The following is a 12,361-nucleotide window of genomic DNA, read 5'->3' as shown; positions in this document are numbered from 1 at the left end:
AAGCATTTTTTAGACTATATATTATTTTATTTTTTTCTTATATGAGTGAAGGAGGATGTACAAGGCGCTCCTCCTTCTTTATGTGAGCGAAGGAACACGTGCCTGTCCACGACATTCTGAGAGCAGATCTGCGCAGTGGTTTTGTTCTTCCTGTTCTCTTTTGCTGTGCTGCATTTACATCAGATTGCAGAACGCGGAAGCAACAGTTCCTTCGAACCATTTGCCTGTTCTAAAAAGGCTTCAGGCAGGTACTGTGGGTTAAGCAAGGGCCCCAGGCGTGGAGTCCATTACATCAAGGAGAGATGAGCAGAGGAAAAGCCAAGGGGCAGGAGAACGTGCCCAGTTCTCTCCTCAGCAGCCAGGAGAATGAACGCCTACTAGAGCTGCTGGGAAGAAGATGCGTGGTGAGTGAAGTCACTTTGATTAGAAGACCAATCACGGATGGACATTCTATCCCACAGAGGATGTTTTGGGGATATAAATCAATATATCGGGTATAAAAGAGAAACTCCTGGTGCAGAAGTCACAGATGAGATTGGAGCTGTTACAGATGAGATTGGAGCTGTTACTGTTGATGTCACTTAAAGGTCAAAGTGAGACTCAGCTTTTCAAGCGGTTTTCATTGTCTGTGAGCGGAATGAAAAAGATGAAGAGACTGCGTAAAAAACAAACTGTTAAAGAACACACTGTAAAAGCCAAAGTATTTAATCTAAAGCAAATTAATTTAGCAATTAGCTCTACCTAGGAAAACTTGCATTATTAAAAATAATGTTTTCTTTAGAATATACATGTCACAACATTGTTAACCTTTCTGCAGTGACAAATTATGTATGTAATGGCAAAGTTTAACTGGAGAGTGACAGGAAATGTGTTTCTGAGGCCACTTCCTGTAGTTGTAGAGGATGCTGATGTCTTTGCTTTTGCTTTTGTTTTAATACTTCACTCATTAATCTTTTATTAATGCACTTTTATGTCAGTTTACTGTGTTTGTGTGTGTGTGCAGACCATGGCCACAGCAGTTGTTCAGTTGTATATGGCTCTTCCTCACAGTCCTACACAATGGAGTCTCCAACATACAGGAGTTGTGTGTTTCGTTAAGGACAACCCTAAACGTTCATACTACATCCGGCTCTATGACATTAAGGTTAGAAATTCAAGACGATGAATAGCCCAGGATGATAAATAGATACTGTGGCCAAGCAGGCTGAAATTAAATAAAGATACACTTCTGCTTAGAGTTATGAGTCACAGCAACTCAACTCAGCTCATGAGGTCATACGACTTTGATCATATTTGTGCACGTTCAAATTATTTATTTATTCATTTATTTTCAGGAAGGCAAAATGGTTTGGGAGCAAGAGCTGTATAATCAGATGACATATTGCTGTCCAATGAGATTCTTCCACACTTTTGCAGCTGATGTGGGTACAGGCCCTTTAAAAATCTCAATACGAGCCAAAACTCAACGCTGTGTAAAACGCAAGTTTTCACTGGAAAATCAAAACCTTACAATCTGAGAGATCTAATATATTTGAATGCACTTGTGTCTCAGGACTGTCAAGTAGGTTTGAACTTTGCCAGTGAAACAGAAGCTGAATATTTCAGAAACATGACTGTGGAAAAGATTAATCAGAGGTCCAGTCATCAGGGTCAGTTACTGTCATTCTCATTAATATTTTATATGAATTTTTGCAAGGCTCAGTACCCATAAAACCTTATATTTAATCAGTATCTCTGTGCCTTTTTTATATATGCATATTTAGAGAAGAAACAGCATGCACCTTCTGAAGGTATGTGTGCACAAGGTTAAACATACACTTAGTATTAACTGTTAGATTAGCATTTTAAGGCTGGTTTTATTTTGATTAACAGAAAACCGGCCACTACCACAAACCCCTCCAACAAATGGTGAGTCACTTTTAAACACTTCATGCAGAAGTGTCAGTTCGGTCATCATTACTAACCTCACCTCCAACCTGGTAAGACTTTCTTTCTTCTGTGGAAAGCAAAAGAAGATTTTTTGAAAAATGTCCCAGTGTTTTTTTTTCCTTATGTAATGAAATTCAATCTAAAGTTGTTTTAGACAACTGCATTTTGCGTTCAGCAGAAGAAAAAAGTTAATTTTGGGGTCAAATGTCCCTTTAACTTTAACATATCTTGCAGTGAGCGCATGGTCTAACTCATTGATAAATGCAAGTGTTTAACCTATATGTCTAATAAACAGGTCCAGTTTCACAGCCAACTATAATCCCCACAGTGGACATCCAGAACCCAGATATTGTGGCATCAAGATATCGCTCCCCCTCAGTGCCAACCCCCGCACCAGCCTCACTCTCCTTAGGCAAAAAGGGCAAAAAGGGAAAGAAAAAAGGCCCAAAGCTCACAAAGGCAGATATCGGAGCTCCTAGTGGATTCAAGTAAGAGAATTTTCCCATAAGTTGGAAACTCACCTTGTGTTTTGTTTCATTTGTTTGACGTGATGCTGCCTCTCTTTCCTTTTCAGACATGTCACTCATGTTGGATGGGATCCAAACTCTGGTTTTGATGTAAGACATGTCCTTTTTCCTTAAAAACTGCATAAATCAAGTTTCGTCACATAAACTGAAACTCAATGCTTATTCTAACCTCAATTATAAAGGTAAAAAGTAACAAACCTGTATATATGAACACTGACTTTGGCCCCCTCTAGACCAACAATCTTGACCCTGACCTGAAGAAATTGTTCAACAGTGCTGGTATCAGTGATGACCAGCTGGCAGACAAAGAAACATCTAAGATCATCTATGACTTCATCGAGCAATCTGGAGGCCTGGATGCAGTAAAAGAGGAAATGAGGAAACAGGGTAAGCTCATTCAAAAATCAAAATTCTGTGTGGAATACTTGGACATTTTATTTGGATCATTTCACCTTGAAAAGATACTTAATGTCAACATGACATGGAAATTCAGATCTATTTTGTAAATGGATCTTTATTATCTTCTTGTAAGTAATTAATCTATGCATACTTCAATTATTTTTCATTTTGAGCTCTTTTTTTTTTATCTTTCGATGAAATACAGTCTGGACAGTATGCCAGACTTCTCCAATCATTTTTTCTGCATAAACAATCTTTCTCACAATCAACCACAAACTCAAATTCAGATCTGCCTCCATCCAATCAACAACCAATCAATAGAACCAAGTCCCGGTTCTTTTTTTTACGTTTCATTTGACATTTATTATGCTTGTCACCCAGAAGGTCCTCGTTCTGCCCCTGCACCTCCTCCACCTCGAGGGAGGTGTCCCCCAGTCCCAGGTCCACCTGCACGTCCTCCACCACCTTCACGAAGCCCTGGACCCCCGCATCGCGGTCCACCTCCACCTGCACCACCTGGAGGGCGTTCTGGGCCTCCACCCCCCATGCAATGTTCTCTCCCACCACCACCGCCCCCCAGCCACAGTCACAAGCCACCTCCTCCACCTATGGGTGGCGGTGCACCGCCTCCACCTCCGCCCCCACCTCCTCCACCGCCACCAACTTCTTCAGGCAGTAACATCCCCAGTAGTCCTGGCAGCTCAGCACCACCTCCTCCTTCCTCTGGTGGTGGAGGACGAGGAACCTTATTGGAGGAAATTCGTCGTGGACGTGTGCTAAAGAATGTACGTGAGATGCAGATCCAATGCATTTTGTTCAGTCATTTCTATAAGTATTAAGGGCTGCCCATACTAACGAAAACGTGATAATAATCATTATAATTCAATTAGAATAGGCAAATCAGCATTACAGATATAATGATAGCGATACAGAGGAACAATACCAGTGCAATCACTTTCAGAACTAGCCTTTTTTTTATGCTATTGTGCCTTTATTATTTTGTGTTATTTATCTTTATTATTTTACATATCTATCATTTTACATATCTACATATATCTAGTGGGAAGTTGTGGCCTAATTGTTAGAGAGTCAGGCTTGTAACCTGAAGGTTGTGGGTTCAAGTCACAGGTCTGGCAGGGATTGTAGGTGGTGGGGGTGAATGCATTGCACTCTCATCTACCCTCAATACCACAACTGAGATGAGACCCTTGAGCAAGGCACCAAACCTCCAACTGTTCCCTGGGTGCCGTTTCACTGGGTTTGTGTTCACTACAGTGTGTCTGCACTTGGATAGGTTAAAGGGATAGTTCACCCAAAAATGAAAGTTAGTGCACCTTTAAGGCTTTGGCATGTTATTATGAATAATCCTTAAACCAAGTTCAGATTGCACGATTTTCAAAGTAGTCGGGTCACTGTTCTTTCCACACAGCATGACTATCTTTTCACACAGCGTGATTTTGAATCGCCGACAGGTCCAGATATTTAGCATGCCAAATATCCCATGGGCATCGGCGACTTGTCGGCGATTCTCTCAGATCGCATCTTTGCTCATTCACACTGCGTGATTGTCACGTGCGTGAACGAGCACTGATTTCGGGCATTTGTTGGTGATTTCTCAAAACCTGTCGGCGAGCCAAAAACTGGGCTAAAATCATGCAGTCTGAACGTGGCTTAGATGTTTATCTGCTTACACCTAGACCATCCAAGATGTAGGTGACATTGTTTCTTCAGTAGAACACAAATTATGATTTTTAGCTCAAGTCGTTGCAGTCTGTCAGTTGTACAATGCATGGCAAATGGAAACAAAATCTATGAGATAAAAAAGAAATTGCACAGACAAATCCATATTAAACCCTGCAGCTAGTGATGATATATTGATGTGTAAAGACACAAAATGATCAGTCCGTGCAAGAAACTGAACAGTATATATATATATATATATATATATATATATATATATATATATATATATATATATATATATATATATATATATATATATATACACACACTGTAAACCCTAATGTTGCCTTGACTTAAAAAATCAAGTAATGTTGACTAAACATTACTTAAAAGTTTGCATTTTGGCCCTGTCACTTAAAAATATGAGTTAATTTAACTAATTTACCTTCAAAATGCATAAACTTAAGATTTCAAGTGTTGTGAGCTCAAAATCATGAGTAATCCTTTGGAAAAACTCAACGTCACCCTGTTCTTCCTTTAATGTGATTGGCCATGGGAGGAATTCTGCCTAGCAACAAGAGAACAAAAGCACTGTTTGGTGGGTTACAAAATTCGTCCTTTTGGTCTGTTTGGTTGCTGAACTACATTTCAAGATGAAGTTTTTCTTCGTGTACTATGTTCGGTGACTAAAATTATGTAGATATAAAGTTGTTTTGCATGATTTCTACTAGTGAAATATGTTAATTTAAATCCTTGTGGTACGTGATTTTGAGATGATAATTGATACGACAACTTAAGTATTTGTTGAAGTGGCCCAATTGTTTTCCTTTGAGAGAAAGAACATGGCAGCTAAAGTTACTGCTTAACTCGTTAGACCCACTGAAAAACCTAATAAGTTGACTGAACTAAACTGATTGAGTAAACTCGTTGCCTCAGTTTAATTGAGTAATGGAGTCTCCCAAAACTTACATATTTAAGTTTATTTAACTTGACGGTTTTGTAGACTGTATATATATATATATATATTTTTTTTTTTTTTTTTTTTTTTTTTTTTGAAGAAACAAAGTCACATACATCTTGGATGCCCTGGGGGTAAGCAGATAAACATAACATTTTCATTTTTGGGTGAACTATCCCTTTAAAGGCACAATATTTTTTTTTTCACCGTTAGAGAGTGTACATTCAAAAGAAACAAAGATCAGTTAGCGTAGTTTGATGATGGCGTGACTGAGTTGTCATCTTCATCCTCACAGCCGATGCAATGCGAATGGACTTGGGCGTGTGGGGTTGTGCATATGTAGGGGAAAAAAGCATAGCTGTTTAATCATACTAGATACGTTTGAAAGTTCTGTTATAATGCTACTCTGTGCGGTCGTCACTGGTCTATTAAAATGCACAATATATTGAAGCGTCTTTTGTGTTTCCATGTTTTCTACAAAGCATAACCAGAAATCGAGGGGTTATGACATCATTGGCAGGTGACACACTAGATAAAATTTCTCTGGATTTAAATTTTTTTTTAAACATTTAGGATAATGTAAGAACACAAGTCAGCAAAATATTAAACACTGTTCTAGTGGTTTTTAGATATATTAATAAAAAATCTTACATTTTGTGCCTTTAAATGCAGAGCACAAATTCTAATTTTAATTCTAATTCAAATTTTTTGTCTCCATTTTTGGGCCACCATTCTTGGCCATGTCACTTCACTAATATATATATATATATATATATATATATATATATATATATATATATATATATATATATATATTTACTGTGCTTTGTTTGGGTATAACCATTGTTTTTGTGGTTTTTATGTCAGGTGCCTGATTCCCCTGACGCTAATCCTCCAGGTCAGGATGAATCCTCAGGGGGAATTGTGGGAGCTCTGATGATGGTGATGCAGAAAAGGAGTAAAGTTATTCATTCATCAGGTAAATCATACGATTAATATATTATCTTCACAACCACGGGTCATTCAAAACATGAGTTAACAAGATCCTAGGTTATCTTTTTCCATATTTCACATTTGTAAATCGCGTCTTAATGTTCTTATTTGCATATTTGCTATGTCTAATTGACTGGAGAAACACAGTATGCACTCGAGCTGTTTAAATAGCGGCTGGTCTACTTGTTGGGCATCAGTTTGACTTACATTTTTCCTGACAGTCTATTCCAGTTTGTCCTGGACCATCCATGTAAGAATATACGATTATTTAATTTGTATTAAAGGGTCTTATGTTACTTTTTGACACGCTACTTTCTCTTAAAACACTAAAACAAAATGCCGCGCAGCGCTTCAACGTTTCTGGGATTGCCCATAGCTAATGAATATTTAATGAAACAATCGCCGTTTAGTTTTTTGATTGGTTGGTTGTTCTACGCACAAACTCTCAAGATAAGACGTGGCACAAAACACCAGTAAACAGAAAAGAGTGCATTAAAATGTATTTTCAAGTTGCTGCTTGCATATAAAGGCGCGCTATCGAAAAGACGATTGTCTTTTAAATGTATTTCTTTGACATGCACGTTTTAGTAGATATCTGCATAATCTTTTTATAATTAGATTAAATTAAAATTAAATTAAATTATTTAATTATTTAATTTAATAATTAGATGCAAACAAATACAAACTTTTTTCTTTGTCTTTCTGCAGAAGATGATGAAGATGATGGGGGTGATGAAGATGAAGAAGATGAATGGGATGAATAATGCTTCTCTCTGCTCTTGGTTCAAAAACTTGTGCTATATCCACCAATTCATAACAATGAGTTATAAATCTGATGCTCACTGAAATAATTTTAGCAATAGACATGGAATCTTCAGGTTATTCCAGATAAGAAAGTTGCACCGAATGATCTGAAGATCTTCTGTAAACCCAATAAAGCAATAAAACCCTAACTTTGACAAGTCTGTTTGAAAGACTGGTCTGTTTTCATCTCCAGCTTTCACTTCAGTAGCTCAGCTGTAGTTCAGTTTGAGTTCATTTACGAAGAAGTAACTTTAGCTGAGCCAAACCAGGAGTGGTGTTAGATTTCATCCAAACATAGGACTGCCAAGTTAAACCACAGCTTTATGTTGGATATTTCCTTCTGTGTGCACATACTTTTGACTCAACAACTGTCTTATTCCAAATCGGTCTTTTTTAACTACAAACCCAGTGATCTTATTCTTATCGAGATAATTAATCTATTTTTCTGAAGCCATGTAGAATGTTCTGTACATCTTTTGGCTGCACAAAACCTCCCCCTACAGGACAAATATGGAACTAACAAAAAAGTTTTCAAACAGTAATAATTAGTATTTATGATACTTTTTTGATATAGATATGTCAGTTGTTCAGAGAATTAGAACAATAAACAAATAAACAGCAGTTTATTGTTATTGCATTTAAAAAACACCTATAAGGACTCCCAAATCCCAGGATAATAAAATAATATTTATCACAATCACATTGACATGAACCTACACAGACATTGGTAAATACAAAGAGGAAGTATTTAGGAAGTTTCTGTTTAGCACAACAACCAACACCAAAGGAAAGACACAACAGGACAAAGAAAGTCTATGTGGCATTAAAGTTCTTCAGAGAAGTTGTGTGGGATGTCCTTCTGCATAATAACATCTCTGTGGAGAGGAAAGTGTGGTTTGGACTCTAGAATATGTTCTCTACCCTTCAAGACCAGATAACATGTCTTCGGTTAAAACCACAGAGCGTTTCTTTGAGTGCTTTTTATACACAGTCATAAATATTCCTCCAACATCCAACGAAGAGAAACCGTCTCTTATCCGTTCAAAAAAATGACGTTAGCGGGCTAGACAAAGTATATGTTCTCAGAAGAAAATTACACAACACTTTCTCTTGCCTTTGTCTTTTAGTTTGGTGTCAAGTGATATTCCATAGAAAGTGCTTGAAGAGGTAGACATTTCTGGCTTAAAATGCACTGTAACTTTGAAATATTTCATGCCAACTGATAAAAAGATATTATTTTTGCCCATATTTTTTTCTGGAGAACCCCAAGGTTAATTTAAATGTTTCAAATGTTAAAATGTATATGTCTACAGGTTAGCTGATTATAGTTTTCTTCGAAAACATCTACCTCTTTCTCCTCAGCATCTCTCTATGTGTCCTGGTCCTGTTATTAAACAATACATACAATGACATTTCCCATCAAAACCAGCCCTGTCCCACCACCAAAGAGCACAACACAATGAATATGTACACGCTCACAATAAATATGTTGTATGGTGTGGGTGAGAGAGAAAGAAAGAGAAAGACAGAGGGGTCACATGACAGATGAGGAAAGAGAGGAGGTTAGTTTTTTACTCCTGACCAGTGACTAGTCGAATACATACATTTCTATGTACATGTGTCATTGTCACACAACACAGAGCACAGATACTGTGTTCATACACAAGCAAAAAACATGACCACATATCACCATTGACAAACCGTGGAATACAAAAATGTTTCAATCAATGGACTGAGAGTGAGAATGTTTTTAGTGGTCTGACTATCATCAGAGTCCAGAGTCAAAGAAAAGAAGAGACCAGACTGAAAAACTGTATATACAGCAGTTCAAATCAGGGAAGATCCCTTCACTCATAGTAGTTAGGGACAAGCATTTGTTTTACAAGACGACAAAAAATGATAAACTGACTTGTGTTTTGGTTGCAATCAAAATTGAAATGTGAAGTGTGTATCAGGGCTTTTCACATTATTGATCACAAAGGAGAAATTCCAATGCATAAAAACTATAAACAACTTTTATTCTTTTCATTTTATAGTGTTTCCTTATCATTTTGGTCCACAGTCTTGTCCAAATAAAACATTTACATTTCCAGGGCAATGATCCAATCATGTTGCAAAGAACTGCTTGTTCCATTACAAAAAAAAAAAAGAGAGAGACAAAATATATAATATTTTTAGTATTAAATAAATATTTCCTTTTACGGTCCACATATTTGTAATGTGAAACATTTTTAAATGTATTTTTAATCTAATTTTAAATCTTTTTTCTTAATTAAACTATCCAATATTGTTATTGCAATGATTTTAAATTCTCAATCTATCTGTAGTTTTTTTTTTTTCTGAAACAGTAAACATGAATAATACTGAAATGTCACTTTTGATAGAAACGGTTTTAATTTCTGTTATGGATCAAGACTAAAATTAAAGCTCAAATGTATGGAGGATTATAAATGACACTTAAAAGTAATACATTCTAGAAATAAGTTAGCAATTTTATAATTTTCTAAAGCGATTTATTTCCATTTCAATGTTAAATTATTATATTACTTTTAAACAAATATTTTCATATTTTATTCATATTCATTTTAATTGTCACTTCTAGTTGTCCATACAAATTGACCTGTTCTTCCAAGCACTTTACTAGAGAAAACTCTATAAAACAATTTGCAATATTCAAAGAAAAGTGAAAGCTTTAGTGGTCAAAATGATGGCAAGATATATTGTGCTGTAATTGTAATTAATCTTCAATGCTCCAAAACATTCCTTCCATAACTGTATTTTATGGTCTGGGGGTTTAGAGACGACTGACTGAATCAGCAATCTTTCAATTTCACCCCAAAACACCTTTTGAAGCCTCTTACGGCGTACATGTTTTCAAACGTTTCTAATAGTATTTACACTGCAGTCATAGGTGTACTGAATAGTAGAATGGAATAGCTTATGTTTAACATAAAACAGCAGTAGTTTTGCTGGTGTGGCTGGATGTCTTAAGGAATTCATTTTGAAAACTGTGGGGTTTAATGCTAACTATGGAAGTGAGCACATCACAGCCAGATTTAGATTAGTTAGGAGAGCTAAGTGCATCAAACTGTACCTCAAAACAAAAATCAATCTAACTCAGACACAGTCTGATACATCTAATAAATCAATTGAATCAGTCTAAGCTAATGAATCATTTTATTAAATGGACCGAGTTTGACGAGGAAGTACATAATGATGGGGCACATGGACGGGACATGGTCAGCATGGGTCCCAGGTGCTGTTCCATTCACTGCTCCGTTAGCTCCTCCCCTTCCTGTTTCTCCCGTGTGCCTGCGGTTTGTTGCGCTTTGGCTTTGTGTGGCTGGCTTTTGTATCTGCCTAGCCTGCTAGGACTGGCAGTACTGGTTGATGAGACGCACTTCAGGGCTGGTGGGTGGAGCTTGAGAGCAGGTGGTTGGCTTCGAGGGGGGAGGGGCGGGGTGGCGAGGGTGGTGATAGGAATGGTGGCGGTGGTGCTCTGGGTTTCGATTGGACGTCTGACTCGGGTCAGCGCCTCCACGATCTACCGGTCCAGGATCCGTAAGGAGATGCGTGCCACTGTGTGTTTGAAGTTGTTCTCGGTTGCCAGGCAGTGGTAAAGGCCGGCATCCAATTGGGTGAGAGACTTCAGCAGGATGCCATGACCAGTCTTCAAGACATCTTTGTCTCGACTGAGCTGAAAAGGGAAAAGGAGTCATTTATGCCTTCTAAAATTAATGATACAAAACACAGAAGATGGATTTCGGAGCATGTTTCAAATGCTTTTGTCCATACAATGAAAGCCAATAGAAGTTCGAAACAACACTTTCATTAATAATGACAAAAAACCCAGAGTTTTTTTTTTTAAACTTCCACCTGAAGAAAGAAAGTCAAACAAGTTAAAAAAAATTACACGAGAGTGCACTTTAAACATTTCTAATTTTAATTGCAAAATTTTTTAATATTAATCCACTTAATGGCTTAACAGCAAGTTTCCTAGTTTACACTATTACAACAACAAATCTAATGGGATGTTTCATTTAAAATTTTAACACAAATTAAGAAATTTTGATTAATCTGAGAGCTTATCTGACCCTGCATACACAGCAATGCAACATGTTCAAGGCCCAGAAAGGAAGTGAGAACATAAATTATTGAAATATACATGTGCATTAGTGGTTAAACAATATATATATATATTTCAAAGCTACAAAAATACTTTTTGTTTGCCTAAGAAAACAAAAATAGCAACAATGTCTTCTCTTCCATGTCTGTCTTCAACCCATGTTCACGAGAGTACCAGCATAACATTTGAGCGGTGTTGCTGACGGAAGAGAAGAAATTGTTCAATAAAGTCATTATTTTTGTTTTTTTTGCACACAAAAAGTATTCTTGTAGCTTCATAAAATTAAGGTTGAAACCCCTGATGTCACATGGACTATTTTAAAGATGCCCTTACTAACTTTCTTGGCCTTGAACGTGGTAGTTCAATTGCTGTCTGTGCAGGGTCAGAAAGCTTTCAGTTTCATCAAAAATATATTAATTTGGATTTCGAAGATGAACGAAGGTCTTACGGGTTTGGAACGACATGAGGGTGAGTGATTAATGACAGAATTTTAATTTCTGGGTGAACCATCCCTTATAAGTGATGATCATAATAAGTAATCTTGTAATTGATAGTGTAAAAGCATCAAATTTGTTTCCGTGTGAAACTTCACATTTGATATTTTTCCACTGAAATAATGTTTCTTCTAGCATTTTAGGGTGAAGTATTAATTTAAAGCCTTATAAATGGTAACATCAGTGTCTTACTGCTTTTCGCTTGCCGTCCTTCTGGTGGAGCCATTTGACGGAGGCCTGCGGAGATCTTGGCTGGCACTCCAGGAACGTGCTGCTCCCCTCAACCCCAAACTGCACCGTCTCCCTCAGACGCTTCTCTACTGAGAGGGTCAGAGAAGGGCTACATTCAAGTTTCTGAAGATCGCCTGCATCATTATTCTGTATCAAATGAGAGGCTGTTTACAAACCTTTAGCATTGAATCCTCTGCACTGCCGTAGAGGATCTCCA

At 37.2% G+C, this 12,361-nt stretch overlaps 1 protein-coding gene and 1 long non-coding RNA gene across 2 annotated transcripts; one reads left to right on the top strand and one right to left on the bottom strand.

Moving 5' to 3' along the window:
• Positions 1 to 287: 287 nt before the first annotated feature.
• LOC113079519 (wiskott-Aldrich syndrome protein-like) lies at positions 288 to 7,451 on the top strand. Its single transcript, XM_026251753.1, has 12 exons — positions 288 to 404; positions 1,004 to 1,144; positions 1,335 to 1,421; positions 1,553 to 1,649; positions 1,764 to 1,790; positions 1,873 to 1,908; positions 2,225 to 2,417; positions 2,504 to 2,546; positions 2,690 to 2,843; positions 3,237 to 3,640; positions 6,364 to 6,475; positions 7,198 to 7,451. Exons 1-12 carry the CDS (start codon positions 303 to 305, stop codon positions 7,251 to 7,253), a joined length of 1,452 nt encoding a protein of 483 aa, XP_026107538.1. The 5' UTR covers positions 288 to 302; the 3' UTR covers positions 7,254 to 7,451.
• Positions 7,452 to 10,852: 3,401 nt separating this feature from the next.
• LOC113079521 (uncharacterized) lies at positions 10,853 to 12,350 on the bottom strand. Its single transcript, XR_003281721.1, has 3 exons — positions 12,321 to 12,350; positions 12,106 to 12,233; positions 10,853 to 10,990 (listed from the first exon to the last, which is right to left on the bottom strand). It is a non-coding gene; the product is annotated as an uncharacterized LOC113079521 (long non-coding RNA).
• Between the last annotated feature and the right edge of the window lie 11 nt (positions 12,351 to 12,361).

The sequence above is a fragment of the Carassius auratus genome, unplaced genomic scaffold (genome assembly GCF_003368295.1).
Source record: "Carassius auratus strain Wakin unplaced genomic scaffold, ASM336829v1 scaf_tig00028353, whole genome shotgun sequence".
Classification (NCBI taxonomy): domain Eukaryota; kingdom Metazoa; phylum Chordata; class Actinopteri; order Cypriniformes; family Cyprinidae; genus Carassius; species Carassius auratus.
Note: the sequence above shows the minus strand (reverse complement) of the source record. Positions and strands in the feature narration are given on the sequence as shown.

Excerpts from the sequence above, each read along its gene's own strand:
- LOC113079519 (XM_026251753.1), top strand. The coding sequence starts at position 303 with ATGAGCAGAGGAAAAGCCAAGGGGCAGGAGAACGTGCCCAGTTCTCTC. Across the intron at positions 405-1,003 it reads TGCTGGGAAGAAGATGCGTG|ACCATGGCCACAGCAGTTGT; the intron begins GTGAGTGAAGTC and ends GTGTGTGTGCAG. Across the intron at positions 1,909-2,224 it reads ACAAACCCCTCCAACAAATG|GTCCAGTTTCACAGCCAACT; the intron begins GTGAGTCACTTT and ends TCTAATAAACAG.